The sequence below is a fragment of the Physeter macrocephalus genome, chromosome 11 (genome assembly GCF_002837175.3).
Source record: "Physeter macrocephalus isolate SW-GA chromosome 11, ASM283717v5, whole genome shotgun sequence".
Taxonomy (NCBI): domain Eukaryota; kingdom Metazoa; phylum Chordata; class Mammalia; order Artiodactyla; family Physeteridae; genus Physeter; species Physeter macrocephalus.
This window is the reverse complement of record NC_041224.1, coordinates 3,224,535-3,246,055: the sequence shown is the minus strand read 5'-3', so window position 1 is coordinate 3,246,055 and position 21,521 is coordinate 3,224,535. Positions and strand designations below refer to the sequence as shown.

Below are 21,521 nucleotides of genomic sequence, written 5' to 3'. Positions count from 1 at the left end.
AGCAACCTAAGTGTCCATAGACAGATGAATGGTTAAGGAAGATGTGGCACATATATACAATGGAATATTACTCAGCCATAAAAGGAAGCGAAGTTGAGTTATTTGTAGTGAGATGGATGGACCTAGAGTCTGTCATGCAGAGTGAAGTAAGAAAGAGAAAAACAAATACTGTATGCTAACACATATATATGGAATCTAGAAGAAAAAAAAATTTTCTGAGGAACCTAGCGGCAGGACAGAAATAAAGATGCAGACGTAGAGAATGGACTTGAGGACACGGGGAGGGGGAAGGGTAAGATGAGATGAAGTGAGAGAGTGGCATGGACATATATATACTACAAAGTGTAAAATAGATAGCTAGTGGGAAGCAGCTGCGTAGCACAGGGAGATCAGCTCAGTGCTTTGTGACCACCTAGAGGGGTGGGATAGGGAGGGTGGGAGGGAGACACAAGAGGGAGGAGATATGGGGATATATGTATATATATAGCTGATTTAGTTTGTTATATAGCAGAAACTAACACAACAATGTAAAACAATTATACTCTAATAAAGATGTTAAAAAAAGAAAAAAAAGATTGAATATAGTTCCCTGTGCTATACAGTAGGCCCTTGCTGTTTATCTATTTTATATGTCGTAGTACGTATCTGTTAATCCCAAATTCCCAATTCATCCTTCCCCCTTCGTTCCCCTTTGTTTACCATAAGTTTGTTTTCTGTGTCGTGAGTTTGTTTCTGTTTTGTAAATAAGTTCATTTGTATCATATTTTAGATTCCACATATAAGTGATATCATATTTGTCTTTCTCTTTCTGACTTACTTCACTTAGTATGATCATTTCTAGGTCAATCGGTGTTGCTGCAGATGTCATTTTTTCATTCTTTTTATGGCTGAGTAATATTCCATTGTATATATGTACCACATCTTACTTACCCACTCCTCTGTCGATGGACATTTAGGTTGCTTCCATGTCTTGGCTGCTGTAAATAGTGCTGCTATGAATATTGGGTTGCATGTACCTTTTCAAATTACAGTTTTCAACTTTTCCAGGTATATGTCCAGGAGTGGGATTGCTGGATCATATGGTAAACTGTGACTTTCTAAATGTTTGTACAGAAGAAGCATATAATTTGAGAGATTGGGATTATAAAGACCTTATAAGTTGTATATATATAGCTGATTCACTTTGTTATAAAGCAGAAACTAACACACCATTGTAAAGCAATTATACTCCAATAAAGGTGTTAAAAAAAAAAAAAAAGACCTCATAAGTTTCAAGCCCCTTCATTTTATACAAGAAAAATCTCAAACCCCAAACAGCTAAGTAGGTTGAAAGCCACTCTCTGTGTTTATCACTCTTTTCTTCTCCAGACTAAACTTGCAGGTTTCTCAACCTTTTCCTAATTGATATGACATGTGGGATCTTCACCCTTTCTTCACTGCTTTCTGAACATGCTCCTGTTGGTCCATATCTCTCTTAACATGCAGAATCCAGATCTCGCTCAAAACTCAAATTGTGGCTTGACTGTTACAGAGTGCATTGGAAATGTTTCCTGCCATGATTGGAACTTTTTCTTCTTTTAATGTTACTGAAAGATTGTATTTTTTTTTCTAGTTTTATTGAGACATAATTGACAAATTAAAAATTGTGTATACACGGTGTGTACAAAATGACGATGAGAAGGCCAAGACCCAACTCACCTCACACATGTCCTTCACATTCACTATGACTTGTCTTTCAGGTGTCACATTATTACCAGTGTAATCATGCATCTTCTTTTCCACCATCAGATCAAGTATATTATAAAAGTCTCTGTCCATTGTTTTTGCTGAAATTAAGATATGCTATATTTTTTAGCATCTCTTGATAAACCCTTCAGTACATTTATCTAAGATGTTAATGGAGTGAGTTCAGGACAACTTACTTTTTAAAATTTTAGTGAAGTACAGTTGATTTACAGTGTGTTAATTTCTGCTGCAGCAAAGTGACTCAGTTATACACATATATAGACATTCTTTTTTTATATTCTTTTCCATTATGGTTTATCACAGCATGTTGAATATAGTTCCCTGTGCTCTACAGTAGGACCTTATTGTTTATCCATCCTATGTAGAATAGTTTGCATCTGCTAACCCCAAACTCCCACTCCATCCCTCTCCTACCCGCCTCCTCCTTAGTAACCACAAGTCTGCAGAACAACTTACTTTTTTAGTGGACCCACCTTGACTTTAGTTTTTCATTTTATCCTTTACTCACAAACCTGTTCTGTAGGTTTCTTGAGGGTTGATGTCAAGCCCCCAAAATTACTAGTTGTAATTTCTGAGATTTTTCCATTTTTTAGCCTTTTGAAAACTGGGGATATTTGCCCATCTCTAGTCTCCTGGACACATTTTTCCATACTCTGTAACTTCTCAACTATGACTGAAAGTAGCTCTGAGGTGGTAACCTAAGCCATTTAATCTGGCTGCAAAATCATTTTTCTGGGTTTGGAGAATTGACTTTATTCAAAGAATTCAGGGCGTCTTTTACTATCACCTCTCTTATATTGATTTCCAGTTTTCTCTTAATCATGTTTTGCCATTTCTAGTTTAGAAAAATATTCCATTTTCTGGTAAGGTTAGTCACAAAATGACGGTTCTCTTTGCCATCTGTAAGCCTTATCCCATCTTAGACAAAACATAAGAAAAATGGCATTGCAACATGGTTAGGGGCTCAGGCTTGAGGTCATCAAAACAGGGCTTTGTTGAAAAGCCTATATTCTGAACGAGCTGAGAATAGGACCCCCCAAAATGAGGCCTGTGGGAAATAAAACTCTCATCTGTATGACTGATATTGGAGCTGATATTGGATAATTTCGCCTATCTGGCAGCTAGGGAGCTGGAGTTGTACCCCAGGATTTGAGAGACCCTCCCCGTTAGTCACAGGCAGCTCTGGACCACTGCAGACCTTCTCCGAGTGGGCAAGGCCTTGACCTCTACGTTACCTCGAGACTCAGAGCATCTGAGGGAGTCGCTTGCAGAGGCAGCTCTCCCAAGAGAGAAGGAAGGGCTAGTTAGCATAGTTTCCCCTTCTAAGCTCACTAATCAGCTATTGGGTCCTTTTCCACCACAGTGGAGTGGTGAGAGAGATGGGGAAAGGCCAGGATTAAAGGGTTTTCCTCCACATGCAGGACACACGAGGAAGGAGTGAGTGTCCTTCACTGGTTTGAAATCTCTGCTCCATGGTTTAACCGATATATGATATCGCAGAAGCGACTTTACATCTTTGCACCCGTTTTCTCCTCTTTAGAATGAAGGAGATAGCAACACAAATACAAACTTCATAGTTTGCACTACCTGATATATATCAGGTGCTTTAAACAACATTATCTGACCCTCAAGTCTCTGCTCACTGTGGTCTTTGACTTCCCTGAGTTATTCCTAACAGTGAGTGCTATGGTTTAGACTTGCTTTTTTTTCTTTTTTTCTCCTTGCTTTCCCCTGTATGTGACTTCTGTCCTTTAAAAGCCTGAGCTTGTCAGAGAGCATCCTGTACAGCCATGCTAGTGTCTCTTGATGTCCATCACTTCCACCGGCATCTCTTTTTGAGTCATGTGAATGTATAGTCAGAGTTCATGAGTCATTTTTTACTTTGTATCTCTGCCTGTTGGCATATACTTATTCTTCCTGGAACTTTTTGAAGTCAGCTGTCAAGTCAGTCTGGAATGTATGTCCAGAAATGTCCAGCACTTCATTCCTTTCTTCTATGAGCTCCAAGGTGACATGGTCTCTTTTCCCTGTTTCTGTCACTCCCGCGTTGCCACCAAATTCTCCTTTGTTGGTCAGAGTTAAGTCCTAGGAGGCACATCATGGTTTCTCTTACTTTATGACATTTTGCTTGAAGGCCTAGAATTTATATTAATAATTCTGGTTGGAAGTAATTTATACGGCCTTGGGCTATTGAAATGTCAACTATTCACTCATTCTTTAGACTTTTATCATGCTTCGTTATCCTGCCAGCCACCTAAGTTCCTTTAAAAAATTCTATAAGTATCTCATAGTTCATCTCCATATACTCATCTGTTACTTTTATTGGCCTATTTTTCAGATAAACACTTGAGATATAAGATCTGAATTTTCTGGCAAAATAGGCTAAGTATTCCCCAAACAGTATGATGATTGATAGAAATTTTTTAAAAGTTAAATACTTCTTTCAGTTCATATTTTTGAAAACTTATATTTTTCCTAAAATGAGTAACCTTAGAAGGAAACACTATTAGGAATAGAAAAGTGTTTATTGTTAAGAAAAATGGCCAAGATTTTTTTCCAGCAAAAGATAAAAATGCTCAAGGACATTGTAAATGAACTAATTTAACATTTGCACATCTTTGTTTTCATTGCTTTAAATACTCATTAAGATTATGGCAAGGACCACGTTATTTATCTCAGCTCTTCTGTCAGTTGGGAGCTCACTAAGTAATAAAGAGCTAATCAGAATTGAAATGGACTACACGGGCTGAAATGGCCACCAGGGGATTTAGAAGACATCCTATCACACCAATCTGTAAACTTCCCTCCCTTTCTTCTTCCCTGCCTCTTTTCTACACTATTTTGTCTATTAAAAAGTCTCTGGGAAGCTTTTCACTTGCTAGTTGAGGGAGTCCATTCTGGGATTGTCTGATTACAGAAGTAACAGGGTGTTGCTTCAGCCCCTCGGCCATCTTTTGAGAGTGGGGAAGAAGGTGACTTCAGGACGAGGGAGAGCCATTGGAAGGTGCCACTTCTGACAGGGACCAAAGAGCCTGCCCTGCGTCTTCACTGAAGAGGGTACGCCTGAGTCCCTAGAGCCTTGAGGTGGAGTGAGGGACAGCTCAGTGTTTGCACCAGTGGGTAAATTTCTACAGTAGAGGCATCCAGTGTGCTGAGAGCAGGTATTAGCAGTGGCTGTGACACCCAGTTCGTCAGAAGTTCTGTCATTTACTCTGGCATCAGCAGTGATTTCATAATTAGACCCTCCGTTCTCCAGACTGCTTGGGAGTTGTCCATTAAGCTCCTTGGAAGATAATACTTAACTTAGAGGCACCCCCAGGCTGGGACATTCTCTGGCACGTGATGATGGAAAAATATTCCTAGAGGTGGTGTCTTTTCATTCAGTGGAATCATCAGTACATTGAAACTTTGAAAAGCTATCAACTTAATGTCGGTTGCAGTTTCTCTCCCCTGGTGGACAGAGATGTCTTTCTTCCAGGGAAAGTCAGGAGATTGTCTCTCTTATTTCTGTCGACGAAAGATGCGTCATTTCCCTGGCACAAGTTATATCAGGAGGTCGTGGGATTACAAAATCCTCCACTTTCCATACTTCTTGGTTTATGACCTAGTAGGTGAGTAAGGGTTAGGCAGTTTTGCAAGGATATCAACTCCTTGGAAGAAATGGCATGGAGATTGTAAGCACTTCCCTTTTGAGGTTCATTGTGATAAGACCCTCTCTGTTGGGCTGGAGTATTCCTGCCGGAGGTTCACTAGCAGGAGAGGACAGAAGGGGCCTCTGAGGGGATGCTTCAGGCAGTGAGGGGAGCCTGGCATGACACACTTACACTGTGTTCTGGGGTGGAAGTGGCCATCCAACTCTCCATCTGCTGAGGACATAATATCACAGCAAGGTGTTACAGTTTCTCACCTGTCAGACTGGCTGCCTTAGTCCATCTGGGCTCATAAAAATACCGTAGACTGAGTGGCTTATAAACAACATAAATGTATTTCTCACCGTTCTGGAGGCTAGAAAGTCCAAGATCGTGGTGCTGGCAGATCTGGTATAAGGTGAAAGCCAGCTTCCTCACTGATGGCCAACTTCCCCCTGTAACTTCACACGGCAGAAGGGCCAAGGGAGTTTTCTCAGGCCTCTGTTATGAGAGCTCTAATCCCACTCACGAAGGCTCTGCCCTCATGACCTAATCACCTCCCAAAGCCCTCACTTCCTGATACCACCACATAAGAGTATTAAGATTCTAATATGTGAATGTTAGGGGAGGACACAAACATTCAGACCATAGCCCTGGAAAACATTAAAAAGCGTGTGACAGCATATCCTGTTGGCAAGGCTGTGGGGAAACAGGTCCTGTCCCCCATTGCTGGTGGGAATGCAAACTGGTACAACCATTTAGAAGGGACTTTGGTGATATCTAGCAAAATCACATATTCATCTTTTGAGCCACAAATCTCACGTCTGTGAATTTCACCTGAGGAGGCACCTTCAGTACTATAAATCTACAGTCTTTTAAGGGAACTCTGTGGCTGACACAGGCTCTGGACCAGCAGCAGCAGTATCACTGCAGCAGGGCACACAGACACTGGATCTGAATAGAAGGAAACGTGGAAATAACAAAACTACACATAAATGTACCTTTGGACCCAGCAATCCCATTTCTGGGAATTAACTCTCGGGAGGTACCTCCTTCAATACGGAAAACACATTGCAACATTGTTTATAATTACAAAATATTTGAAACAATCAAAAGGCTCAGACACAGGAGGATGGTTAAATAAACTGGATACAGCCACAAAATGGAGGTCTGTGCAGTTATGCAGCTATATCAAAAAGGAAAAAAAAAAGGGAGAACTGTATGAACAGATATGGAGTGATGTCTAGAAAATATTGCTAAGTGAAAGAATCAAAGTACAGAATAGTATAGTATGTTACTTGTGTGTAATAAAAATATGCTACATTTCCCTGTTTGGGAAATGCATCTTAGGAACTTGTGTCGAAATCAGCGCCTTGTAGAAGATGGCCGCTCTCATCCGCCGATGCTGGCCTTCATGAAGCTGCAACATGTCCAGCCTCCAGCCAACCCTGCTCACCTCCGACTGGCCCCCAACCTGAATTGGCTCTGGCCAGTCCATCCTGTTACTGAAGGCAGTGGTTTTTGTATACTGACCGACTCCCTCGGTCCGTCTCAAGTCTGAAGTCAAGGGGAGATTCTGTCAGCAGCCAAAGACCTCTGTTCGGTCCTGAATGGCGGGGCAGGTTTGGCCTCCGGTTCCAGGGCTTGTTCCTACACTTGGTGCTCCTAAGGGTATAGTCGTACCCCTTCGATTGTCTAGTTGGTGAATATATTGTGCAGTGTTCAATACATCGCAGCCTTAAAGCTGTTTGCCCATTTTGTCTTTAAAGATCTGAACAAATGGCTAGCGAACGCTTGGTGAAATTTAAATGTTAATAAAATTGTATACCAAAAAAAAAAAAAAAGCTACATTTTGTATAAGAAAGGTACAGGGGGATAAAGGAGTAAGAGTAAAGTAGAAGAAATGGGGGAAAGGATAATTCTTTGAAAAGACCTTTTTATATAAACCCAACATTTAAAACCATATTAATATTTCACACATTCAAAAAAACAGGTTTGAGGGTGCCCCAAGATAGAATAGAAACACAAACAAATGATCTTATGTTATTTTAATGAATAACATAACCACACTGATGTGTAGGCAAGAAGTAGTTAGAAACTAATCCAAGTAACTTTTGAAAACTTACTGTAAAACAACCTACCGTAAAAGACACAAGAAGAAATAAAAAACCTGAATAGTACTTTGTCAAATAATGGAATTGCATCTGTAATTTAGACTTTTTGTAAAGAAATATCCAGACTCAAGTGACTTCATCAGGGAGTTTCTCTAATTATTTAAGGTGGAAGTAATACCAATCTTACCAAACTCTTCCAGCAAAAACTGAAAAAGAATAAAAACACTTCCTAACTTTCCCTATTAGGTCAGCATCGCCTTGATGATAAAACCCGACAAGAATATTACGAGAAAAGAAAAACACAGGCCAATGTTAGGCTTTTTCAAAGAAGGCAAAAATCATTTACTATGCAAAATTCAATTGATGTAATTCACCATATTTACAGAATTTAAAAGTAAAATAAAATGATTTTTGTAATAGGTGCAGAAAAAGCATTTGATGAAATCTAATACCCAGTAACAGTTTTTGTTTTTTGTTTTTTTTAAAGGAAAATTAGTCACAGTTTAAGAAAGGAAAAACCTCTTGTAGTACCCTAGGAACAGATGAAACGCCCTTAATTTTATGAAGAGTACCTCCAAAAAACTTTATAGCAAATATATTCAATGGTAAAATATTTAAAGCTTTCATCCTACATTTGGGAACATTTATTAAATCTTAATATGTGCCTGATATTGTTCTAGGCACTAAGGATACAGCGGTGAACAAAACAGACAAAAATCCTTGCCCTCAAGTAGCTGGCATTCTAAAGGCCTTATTTTATTTTGTATGATTGATTTTTGTGTAATAAATCTAAAACTACCATTTATTAAATGACTCCTATGTGCTTAGCCTTTGTCCTAAACCCTTACATATTATTTATCTTTTTTAAAGTACACGCTGAGGGAGCCCTGCCATTTCTTATTTGTTGATGAGAAAAAGGAGCACACAGCACTTAAGTAATTAGCCCAAAGGCATACAACTATTGCTGTATGTTCATGTTCTTTCCCCTATGCAATATCCACAGCATCTATTGTTATAGACAATTCTTTGTCATATTTAATAAGAAAATTTGTTCTAGTTTATTTTTGGTTTTTTGATTTTTGTTAATTTTTAAATTCCCAGGCAGAATTTTTTAATTTTTATATAATTAAATCTGGGAGGTTTTAGCCCTAAATAATTTCTAGTATTTTATTTTATTTTATTTTTTTGCGGTACGCGGGCCTCTCCCGTTGCGGAGCACAGGCTCCGGACGCGCAGGCTCAGCGGCCACGGCTCACGGGCCCAGCCGCTCCGTGGCATGTGGGATCCTCCCGGACCGGGGCGCGAACCCGTGTCCCCTGCATTGGCAGGCGGACGCGCAACCACTGCGCCACCAGGGAAGCCCTTTCTAGTATTTTTAATTTATTAAGTATCCTCTCAGAGGTTTGTTAAATATTTATTTCTTTTTTCTAGTTTAAAAAAAATGTAACTGCTAAAACTATCTGAACTCTATTTTAGTGTGGTGTGTGCAATGAAGAATTTGTTACCTATTACTCAAACTACCACTATCATTTGTTAGTAAATTCTTTTTCTTCTCATTGATCATTGGTGAAAATACAGCATCTTTAGACTGAAATCCTTGAAAAAGTCACCCAGTAAAGCCCAGTCAAGCCACTTTTGGTAAAAATATCTGGGTTGTCTTCTTACATCAAGAGAGTTCAGGCTATTTGCTTAAATTAGAAATGTTTTGCCTCTCTGTGTTACACACACACACACACACACACACACACACACACACACACTTAAATTCCAGAAGTGGAAATATTCATGTTGTATCTGAATGCATATTTCATTACTTAGTTTTACTCCTAATTGTATCTTCTTTAGCCTGTTTAAATGATCAGTCAGAAATATTTACTTAGCACTAAAGTTATGATATATAGAAATATACACATAGTGGAATAAAACAAAACAACAAAAAACCCGGCCCTTTGAGGAATCTATAGTCTAACTGAGGAAAATAAGACATACACGCAAATTTATCTTGTAACCAAGCCGCGTTTGAGAAGGCCTAGTTGGCAGACAGCAGTCACTACAAGCATTAGAGGAAGGAGTGATGCCTGTGGTTGACCAGGGAGCTTCACAAAGGCGATGGGGGTTACCTGGGCTCGGATGAAGTGATAAGAGCTTGGTAACTGGAGAAGCGGGGCGTGGAAGTTACAGCCTAGAAAGACGGAATGAGCCCGGATACCCAGGCAGAAGTGCGCCAGCCGTGTGGGTGTGGAGTGAAGGAAGTACAAAGTGTTAAAAAAAAAAAAAAAAATTCAATCAAATAAATTTTAAAGATCCAGTTGGCTTTATTAAATGATTCATGAATCTGGCAGCATCCCATCTAGCAGGGAGCTCCAAGGAGTTGTACGAAATGGAAGGTTTTTACAGGCAGAAGTGGGGAAAGAGTGGATTTTCAGGTTTAGGTAATCCACTTTGGGGGGCCGAAGGGGACTCTGTTAGGTTAGGTATTAAGTCTTGGTTTGCTGACATAGGGCTTAGCACAAGAGACTCCATATGGGGCCTGTCATTTCTTTTTTTTATTTTATTTTTTTGCGGTACGCGGGCCTCTCCCGTTGCGGAGCACAGGCTCCGGACGCGCAGGCTCAGCGGCCACGGCTCACGGGCCCAGCCGCTCCGTGGCATGTGGGATCCTCCCGGACCGGGGCGCGAACCCGTGTCCCCTGCATTGGCAGGCGGACGCGCAACCACTGCGCCACCAGGGAAGCCCTTTCTAGTATTTTTAATTTATTAAGTATCCTCTCAGAGGTTTGTTAAATATTTATTTCTTTTTTCTAGTTTAAAAAAAATGTAACTGCTAAAACTATCTGAACTCTATTTTAGTGTGGTGTGTGCAATGAAGAATTTGTTACCTATTACTCAAACTACCACTATCATTTGTTAGTAAATTCTTTTTCTTCTCATTGATCATTGGTGAAAATACAGCATCTTTAGACTGAAATCCTTGAAAAAGTCACCCAGTAAAGCCCAGTCAAGCCACTTTTGGTAAAAATATCTGGGTTGTCTTCTTACATCAAGAGAGTTCAGGCTATTTGCTTAAATTAGAAATGTTTTGCCTCTCTGTGTTACACACACACACACACACACACACACACACACACACACACACAATCTTAAATTCCAGAAGTGGAAATATTCATGTTGTATCTGAATGCATATTTCATTACTTAGTTTTACTCCTAATTGTATCTTCTTTAGCCTGTTTAAATGATCAGTCAGAAATATTTACTTAGCACTAAAGTTATGATATATAGAAATATACACATAGTGGAATAAAACAAAACAACAAAAAACCCGGCCCTTTGAGGAATCTATAGTCTAACTGAGGAAAATAAGACATACACGCAAATTTATCTTGTAACCAAGCCGCGTTTGAGAAGGCCTAGTTGGCAGACAGCAGTCACTACAAGCATTAGAGGAAGGAGTGATGCCTGTGGTTGACCAGGGAGCTTCACAAAGGCGATGGGGGTTACCTGGGCTCGGATGAAGTGATAAGAGCTTGGTAACTGGAGAAGCGGGGGGTGGAAGTTACAGCCTAGAAAGACGGAATGAGCCCAGATACCCAGGCAGAAGTGCGCCAGCCGTGTGGGTGTGGAGTGAAGGAAGTACAAAGTGTTAAAAAAAAAAAAAAAAATTCAATCAAATAAATTTTAAAGATCCAGTTGGCTTTATTAAATGATTCATGAATCTGGCAGCATCCCATCTAGCAGGGAGCTCCAAGGAGTTGTACGAAATGGAAGGTTTTTACAGGCAGAAGTGGGGAAAGAGTGGATTTTCAGGTTTAGGTAATCCACTTTGGGGGGCCGAAGGGGACTCTGTTAGGTTAGGTATTAAGTCTTGGTTTGCTGACATAGGGCTTAGCACAAGAGACTCCATATGGGGCCTGTCATTTCTTTTCTAACAACTCCCCCCTTTTGATCAGATTCTCAGCTTAACTGAGAGATGTGATCAAAATGTAAGGCATTAGCGTCACCCTCAGCTATGGCTCTGCAGTTCTCACAGCTTTGCTGATCCTTGTGTGGTGTCCATGGGTCCTGGTGTTTTGGGGTCACAGGGTCATGATCCCTGTGATATTCACAGGACATGGCTTTAGGTTCATAATCTTTAATCATTCTCTTCATTCTTTCTCTTATGTCCCAGCCTTAAGATCTTTTGCCTGGTAGTTAACACCTGTGAACACACACTTAACGCCTATGAGAGGGCACAGCGCACCCGGGAGATTACTGTGACTGTTAGAAGCAGGGTAACCCCCGATGTCTGGAGTGCTTTTGGGAGCCATGGTCCCCAAGACGCAAACCAGTCAAAATCCAAGGAGCCGAAGGAAGGACCCTCTTGAAGGAGTCACCCTTTTAAGCCAAGTGGCTTGCTCCGTGATCTTAGGTCGCCGAGCTTCAACTTTCACAGAAGTGTTAACCCAGGTGCAACAGCGGTGCTGGCCACAGCACGGATGCCTCCTTGCCCAACTGAAAGATTATACAGAGCTATCCTATCACCAAGAACAACTTTAGCCAGAGAGTCCAAGGATTTTTCTTGGGCAGCTATTCCTTTAGCAACGAATTCTGCAATATTTTTGAGTTAAGGGCAGGGTCCTGACTATAGCCTCATTTGTATTTACTCCTAACCAGGGAAGTAGAGACCTGCCAAAGAGAATGAATCCTGAATCATGCAGACCTCCTGGTTAAGTCCTTTCTAACTCAGTGATGCAGATCCGGGGAAGGTGATCAGTGAGACAACCCAGTTTGTGAACAGTTAGGGGCAAAGTTAGATGACCTAAGAGGCACTGCCTGATTATGTACTAGCCTTCTTAGGCATCCACAGGCCCAAAAGGAAGAATAACCACCACAGACTAAGATAAATCCTGTCGGGCACAAACCACTCCCACTAAGGTGGCATTGTTGATGGATTCACTCGCAGGTATTGTTGCGTTTGCCTGTTCAAACCAAGGGCCCATTACTTTTTCTCCTAGCCTGAAATAAAAAGTTGTTCTAACTTCCAGAGGTAACCCCCCCTTAGCAGTGACCTGGGAGATACAAGTGTCGTGTTATCTTTCCAGGCCAATGCCAAAGTAGAGTACAGAAAGGGAAGAATAAGAGGATTCATATGTAGTTAAGATATGAAGTCTTGATTTGGCGTCTTAAGAAGAAGCATTCTGCCTCAATGTCAGCTCCTTCTCTTCCTTGTCAGTTTAATTTGGAGATCTCCAGCTTTTGTACAGGACCAGATGTCAGGCAGAGCCTTCTTTAGCCGTGAGATGTGCAGTCCCTTAAGTTTGGCTGCCACCTGGGTAGTGAGGAGGACCTGGTCTAGTCCCTGCCAAAGAGATTCCAGAGCAGACTTTGTTCTTACTGATTCCAACTCAGAAGGGTGGGAGAAAATTGGAAGCATTAGCTTGGAGAGTCAGAGCCATATATTTGAGGAAACTAGAAGAATTCAAGATCCAGTCCAATTTACATGTATATAACACAACCTCAAAAACAACAAGATTAGAATCTAATATAGACAAAGGTGAAAACATAATTTTTCTCTCTACAGTTATCCCTGTTTCTTTTTTTCCGAGGATGATCACAGCAAAACTAATTTTGGGGGGCATTAAATTTGGCTTGTTTTGCCACGTAAGTGTGGCAAGAATAGCGATTGATCTTATCAGCTCTACTTAACTCTGCTTTTCTAGGACTTTTTATAAGGAATCTCAGATCAAACTCAAAAAGTTCTTGAGGTCAGGAAGCCAAGGTAAAGTCCAAGTAGTCTCGTAAAGCTATCCGGTCATATCTGAGTCTTTGCATATTTCTCTCAAATAAGATATTCCAGCCAAAGCCTCAGTTATATAGCCAATGTTTCTAATCGTGTCCTGTTATAAAAAGACCAGATTTTTATTTAACTTAGGTAAATAGGTAACTGTATTGCCATGAAAAGAATACTCAAGAGTTTCCAAATTTTGTAGGGATCAAGTAGGGAAAAAAAGTAAATGTTTCACCTTTGCTCACAAAGGTATATCTTAACAGATTGCTGATAGCTTTAAGAGAAAAGAGAAGAAGGTTTCCTTACATCTGGACGAACAAAACATTAAGCAACCAGCAATGTTTCCCCTCCTCAGTTCATTCAGCTTCATGTACTTGTTCTGGTTAAATCCAGTTTTTCCATTAGTTCTGGAAATTCTTACCCTGTTCAGTTTTCTGATCTTAAAGTTATCAGAAACCCGTACTTGTCAAACATTCTTTCCATGAAGTTGAAGCACTTTTGTAGGAACGCTTTTGCCAAAGCATCAGAATAAAACAATAACTCTCTGTCAATGACGAAAGACTTAAAAATGCCCATTATTCAAGATTTGATGAAAGTTTATTGTAATGGAATTGACAAGGAAATTTGGTTATTTCTGTAACATGCAACATTTAAGGATAATAACTGGAATTATGTCTCACAACATTATTCAAGGACATATCAGATTTCCAGGAATTTTACATAATTTGGGGGACACACTTAAAACATATACCTATACAGACAAAACATAGAGAAAGTTTAGTATTATTATTTCTTATTTGACAATGTTTCCCCATGTAATTTAACATATCAACTAAGCCTAATTTATTTAACATCTCCCTTTTAGTAAGGACAGAGAACAAATCTTCTGAGATGCTCCAGAGGCCCTCTGGACTATCCCACAGTTAGCTTGAGGTCAAAAAGACTTCATTTAGAATTTGATTTCTGGGAAGTTTGTCAAAAATATCAAAAGGTTTTAAAATAGTGGGTCAGGGCTTCCCTGGTGGCGCAGTGGATAAGAATAGGCCTGCCAACGCAGGGGGACACGGGTTCGATCACTGGCCCAGGACGATCCCACATGCCGCGGAGCTACTAAGCCCGTGTGCCACAACTACTGAGCCTGCGCTCTAGAGCCCGTGAGCCACAACTACTGAGCCCACATGCCACAACTACTGAAGCCCGCGTGCCTAGAGCCCGTGCTCCGCAACAAGAGAAGCCACCGCAATGTGAAGCCCGCGCACCGCAATGAAGCGTAGCCCCCGCTCGCTGCAACTAGAGAAAGCATGCGTGCAGCACTGAAGACCCAACACAGCCAAAAAAAAATAAATAAAATAAAAATTTAAAAATTTAAAAGTAAAATGCTGGGTCAAATAGGATCATAGGTCACTGTGAAACAATACTTAGTTACCTATTTAACCAAAGTGACAAAGACTTCACAGGCAAGTGTAGAATGGTACATAGTTCTGAGGTTAACTTAATTCTTTCAGTAATTGGAAAGACTAGGTTTACTTAAGTAGTCAAAAGCCTGATAAAGACCACATGGAACATAGTGATTATTTTGACAAGACACAAGATCTTCATTTTTTCTTCAGCAGATTATTTAAAAGGTAAACAAAAACCTTTTGCAATCTGTCATTTTTAAGAACAGACCAATAGTACAAAATAACTTTGTTCTTTTAACAGAGAGAAAAACCAAATTGTAATTTTACACCAGCTTACTTTGGATATTAAAACTCATTTACTTAATTAAATTTATTCCAATCTGAGCCAGTTCTGACCACACATAAAATTCCTTTCCTTTATTTCTAGTAGTTTTAATTGCATGGATTACCATTTTTAACCCTTAAAAACCTCAAATTTCTAGCGTAAACTAAGTACAAGCAATTATGAACTGTCTTTTACAGTAGCATTCTATGGATTGGCAGACATAAATATTTTCATAATTTCTAGAAATGTATGCTTTCTTACAGAAAATTTCTCACTGGCATAAAACATGTTTATTAACAATCTGAAATATCTTTTTTGACACAATAACCTTTTTACTTTTTATTTATTTATTTGTTTTGGCTGTGCTGGGTCTTTGTCGCTGCGCGCAGGTTTTTTTCTAGTTGCGGAGAGCGGGACCTACTCTTTGTTGCGGTGAGTGGGCTTCTCATTGGCGGTGGCTTCTCTTGTTGCAGAGCACGGGTTGTAGGCGCACCGGCTTCAGTAGTTGTGGCACATGAGCTCTAGAGCGCAGGCTCAGTAGTTGTGGTGCACGGGCTTAGTTGCTCCGCGCCATGTGGGATCTTCCCGGACCAGGGCTTGAACCCATGTCCCCTGCATTGGCAGGCGGATTCTTAACCACTGCACCACCAGGTAAGTCCCTAAAATATCTTTAATTCCTCTGTAAGAGGAAGCAAAAAAGTGGGTAAACCTATGGTTAGTAATTCATGTTTCAATGTTTTACCTTATTTGGAAATGACCTGCATATTCAATGAATTTAACTTCACTTATCATTTAACTTAACCTAGCAAAACTTTAAGGTTTCAGGTTACCAAAAATATTAGGGGAAATTATTTAAAAATTTCACCTATAAATTTTGTACCTTACTCACATCTATTTAATTTACTTGTCTTCAAAAATTAGTTTTAGATGCCTTACGAAAACTTCATCATAACAAGTTATTTTTCTTATTGACAAATTTTGTAACATTAACTTATTTAACTAATAAACCCAGGTAGAATAAAAGTTGTATGTTTACTTTATATTCAGTGATGATATCTCGGACATGTCTATTTTATTTTTATTTTTTTAATTTTTTAAAATTGAAGTATAGTTGATTTACATTGTGTCAATCTGCTGTACAGCAATGTGACTCAGTTATACACATATATACTTTCTTTTTTTTATATTCTTTTCCATTATGGTTTATCACAGCATGTTGAATGTAGTTTCCTGTGCTATACAATAGGACCTTGTTGTTTATTCATCCTATATATAATAGTTTACATCTGCTAATTCCAAACTCCCAGTCCTTCCCTCCCCCAGCCCCCTTCCCCTTGGCAACCACAAGTCTGTTCTCTATGTCTGTGAGTCTATTGCTGTTTCATAGATAAGTTTATTTGTGCCATATTTTAGATTCCACATATAAGTGATATCATATGGTATTTGTCTTTATCTTTCTGACTTACTTCGCTTAGTATGATAATCTCTAGTTGTATCCATGTTGCTGCAAATGGCATTATTTCATTCTTTTTTTATGGCTGAGTAGTATTCCATTGTATATATGTACCACATCTTATTTATCCATTCATCTGTCAATGGACATTTAGGTTGTTTCCATGTTTTGGCTATTGTGAATAGTGCTGCTATGAACATAGGGGTGCATGTATCTTTTTGAATTATAGTTTAAGATATGTCTATTTTAATCAAACCAATAAACTTAAACTAGCTTTAATACCAAATATTTTCCCAGATCATGTGAACCTGAAAGCCATTTTAGGTTTTTTCTATTATAATTTTGAGAATTTTTATGAATACTAAATTTATATAAGTATAAAGTATAAGTATACGTGTTTACACACGTAAACACACATACAGACAGACGTAAGCGGAGACCTTATAGTTTTGCTTTAAAATTTTAGCCATGAGACAGGTTAATAATATAAAACTCACTAGTTACAAAAGAACTGTCAGAATAATTTAAGTTTACCTGCTCAGATGGCTAAAAATTTTTAGGTTAATATTTGTGGAGAAGACACTTAAGATTTGTATTTGTCCTTGACGGGTAATCCTAAGGAAACTGTGGAGCAGTCTGAATTTTTAAAAAGCCCCTTTCCATTTTTCCTTTAGTTTTAGGAATTCAGAATGGTCTAGATAAAAGTTCCCAGAGGACACCAGATGAAAAATTTAGATCTCAAAGGCACAGGAAAGAATGTTAAGTCCTCCAATAAGTACTTTGAATTTTTCTGGAGTCACATTTCTGGTTTTGTAAAGATTTGTAAGATAAGGAGGTTGATCTGTCCATCCAACTACATTATCTTCAATTTGCTTAGGGGAGAGGGCTTATAAAAAAAAGTCTGCAGAGCTTCAGGTGTTAGGTGCTGGCCTCCCTTTGTGTCCACTCCCAAACACCAGGGAACAGTCTGGCAGAGGGCTTGAAGGCAGGGCTAGAAATATCCGGTTATTGTAAGAGCAGTGAATTTGATAGGGAAAGAGGAAAGGGCATGTAAAGCTTTTGATTGGGGTCCATTTCTTTCTGTGTCCTCAAGTACTGAAATTCTGTCTTCTCACTATCAAGATAGTGACAATAATGTCAAAATTGACAGAATATTGATATCTCTAAACTTGGCAGGTTATTATTGAAGTATTCTGAAATTGTCCTTCAATTCTAGTGTTCCAAGTTTATCATCCACATTTTCATGTTTTATAGTGTTTATGGTAACTTCTGGTTGTCTGATTTCAACATTTTTGAATCCATCTCAGGATGGTGATACTGTTTTCACATTTATTCCCAATGATCTTCAATTTATGTCAACAAGTTTCAACAGTCATTAGAGGATACGTTTCCCCTTCCTTCTCCCTTTTGCTTGTGCACCTCCTCAGTTTAGCTGCTCTATAAACACTTACTGTAAACAAATTATGTAATTTAAATCGATCCCTTGAGGAATCTATTTTAGAATTTGAGAATTTTGTTACCCTTATCCCCTGGTACCTTCTGGTTTCTGCTTTTTCTATTTAAGATATTATTTAACTGTGATTATCAAAAGTATCTAACTTGATTATCATTTGTTTGACTTTGGGAGTTAAAGCAATGGGGCAGAATCCATATCTATTTATCATCTCTCTTTCTCTCTCTCTCAGGTAGTGCACAGAGATTAGAATAATGAATAAATACTATAAAGTCCTTGACTATGAAATATTTCTAGTCCAGTGAGGAGACATAAAACACACACACACACACACACACACACACAATTATAATACAGCTTGATGAGTGTCATAGTAAGGATAAGCATAACAGTGCTTTGGTAATACGTAAGAGAATAAAAATAATAGCAAGCACTTAATTATGAAGATTAAGGTCTTTGAATAGTCTTAGTAAATTTTTTTGTCTTGGCTATTTGTAAACACAATGAGATAATTATCTTGTGAAATTTGCATAGTCTACTATAAAATATCAAATCATAATTGCATGTGTCTTTTCCAAAGAAGAAGGGCTGTACTTTGTAGATAAATATAAAATAAGCTTTAGTATATTACTTACAAATGAGACAGAAAAGTATAAATGGCCATGCTGATTTTTAAATTTTTTTTCAATATAATGAAATGATATTCATGATTTATTTTAAAAGAGCAAGGAACAATGCATCTTTGGTAGTCTGAACATTTTTGAAGGGCACATCGCTTGAGAACAGGTTTTATCAGAATGCTTTACCCTTTGAATATCTTCTCAAATGCTGAGAAACTTTTTGTCCCTAAGCAAGTCAAGCTTTATTTTTTAAGTGTGGCTGCTTTAGAACATTGATGTACATTTCCTTTTACTTAATAGATAAGGGTGTCCCCATTTTTTTTTTTTTACAGGTAGTGAGATTGTTCTGGCATGCAAAGCATTTTCAAAAAGTGTTTGCAACAAATATACATTTGGTGCACCTGGCTGTGTTGTTGTAGGCTGTGTGTCTCTGTCTAGCTGTATCCATGTGGTCAGACAAGTGAATTGCAGGCAGTGACTCAGGACTCTGTTTACTCTGTAGAAGCTTTAGCCCTATAGCTAAATTGACGGACACTAGAAGCATCAGCTATAGCTATCAAGGAAAGAAAAAATTGTGAACCATTTATCTGAGGGCTGTTAGATCATAATTTTCAGTGACATGATATTCAACTTAAACACACTAATGGCTGCACAATTTTTGGATGTGCAAATATTCATGGTGTAAAATGTGACTTTAACTTTTTAAATATTGAATTTTAAATATTTGTTAAATTCTCTGAAGAGGTGTTGATAAGATAAAATAGGTGAAAAATCACTCTGCCTCTGGAGGTGTTCAGAGATGCTCAGCTGTTCAGAGGCAATGAGAGCTGAATATTTCCCAGCAAATAAGGCTATGAGATGTGGTAATGTTACTTTTCTTCAGGAAATGATAGCACCCAACAAGATCATAAGCTCGTTGAAGCGGAGACTTGACCCTGTGTCTCTGCTGACACTTAAGAGGAAGCTTCGAAGTCTACTGCTCCCACGACTCGACTCATAGGAGTCCTGACTTAGTCTGTGGGATCATGGAGTTGTCAATTTCAGGACATGTGTAAGAAATTCCCAGGACCTGCAGACGCACAGCACTGGCCTGTGTCAACATAACTAGTTAAGTGTGGAAAAGAAACTAGGGCTTTGGGTTCTGGCTTCCCACTGTCATGAATTAAGATGTTATTTCTCCTTTCCAGAAACTAGAGATTTTTTTTCCTCTTAAGAGAGCTGAAATTGAGCTAAAGTGAGAAACCAATTCAAGGATTTACTTTAAGAAGAGGCTTTCTGTTAAAGTTTCATATGAAAAATAAAGTACTTAAATACTCTAGGATGTTTCAAATTTCCCCAGTCACCTAATAATTGGACATCACCATCCTGCAAACTCTTATATAGCTTTAGTTTCCCAGAGTTTAAACTGTGATGGTATGAGTTGTTAAAAAGAAAATTAATCCTGGGGTTCAGGCAGTAAAAAAGAGGGAAGGGAAAGGAATAAAAAATATATGTGAGCTTTAGGTTTACTTTTCCTGTCAACACAACGCTGCGAAAGTCAAGGACCCTTTAAAAGAAGAAAGAAGTTGGGGGGAAAGAGAGAGGAGTGAGGGAGGGTAGGGAGAGAGAGAAGTATATCCAAATTAAGTAGCCCATCAGTTTGGGAGATCCTTAAAAAGCTTTTATCAAAAAAATATTTTAGGGCTTCCCTGGTGGTGCAGTGGTTGAGAGTCCGCCTGCCGATGCAGGGGACGCGGGTTCGTGCCCCGGTCCGGGAGGATCCCACATGCCGCAGAGCGGCTGGGCCCGTGAGCCATGGCCGCTGGGCCTGCACGTCCGGAGCCTGTGCTCCTCAATGGGAGAGGCCACAGCAGTGAGAGGCCCACGTACAGCCTAAAAAAATATATATATATATTTTAGGAATAGCATCATACATAAATAAAGAAGAAGAATTTGATTATCAGTACCTGGTTAGGAATTCCCTGCTCTTCCAAACTAAAAAGGTATTGCTTTTGAGGACATGAAGGTAGGAAGCTTTGAAATCCTACGTCCTTTGTGAAGTTAATCCATGTGTCAAGGACAAGGTTATTTTCACGTGTATAAACAACATATGACTGGTTATAACATTGACTTTGGGTATTTTTTCCCGGTTAGTATATCTTCCTATGCCAATTGTTCTGTCTGTTTTTACACAATTTTGTAAAGTAACCCGCCCATAATCTAGCTCAGATATATAAAAATTTTAGGAAAAATGAGTCAAATATGATTACCGAAAAATGTAACTGTAATATACATGAGATAACATGCAACATGGCTTGGCTGAGCCTTTACAATTAATTTTTAAAAAACCTTTCTACACACTAATCATAATGTAATTTTGATATTAAAATATTTAAATACAGTATTGCATCATATTTTAAATTTACTTTCTTTACATGATACATTTGATATGAAAATTGTCTTTCAGAGATTACATTTGGACAATTGAAGCTTCCCTCCCCCCCAACTTTGGAATCTAGCAGGTAAGGCCATTTATTTAACATAAATTTGTAAAGGTGGTTTAGAAATGAAAATGTATATGAGAGAACTAACTTATAAGAGTCCATTAAAAATGGTCAGATATATTAATATAAGTTCAAATTGTGTAATCACAGAGGAGCAGTTGTTAGAAAAGTAACGGTAAGTCATCCTTTTTACGGAAACACTTTAGGCGTAGGCCAGCATCAATCAAGGATAGAACTGACATTACTTAGAACACCTAATGTTAGTAGAAAGTGGACTCTTAAAATAAGGACTTAGGTTTCTTGTAAAGAGGTTAACAATAGCCTAGAGATAAAGTCGTTGAGGGAATAGATTCACACGCACACACACACACACACACACACACACACACACACACACACACCACGAAATAAGAATCCAAAGCCACCTTTTACTATTACGGCTGTTTAATGCAAATACATGTAAAAAATATAAATAGGAAGGTTGATATGACTCAACTAATGTGTGCCACTAATGGAAAATAGGACATAGAGT

At 38.8% G+C, this 21,521-nt stretch overlaps 1 protein-coding gene across 1 annotated transcript in view; it reads left to right on the top strand.

Moving 5' to 3' along the window:
* The window catches only part of UBE3D (ubiquitin protein ligase E3D), a 579,677-nt gene extending 558,668 nt beyond the window's left edge, over positions 1-21,009 (top strand). The window contains exon 11 of the mRNA XM_028494990.2: positions 20,953-21,009. Coding sequence (XP_028350791.1) covers positions 20,953-20,973 — 21 coding nt within the window. The 3' untranslated portion in view covers positions 20,974-21,009. The remainder of the gene's footprint in view (positions 1-20,952) is intronic.
* The last annotated feature ends 512 nt before the right edge of the window (positions 21,010-21,521 follow it).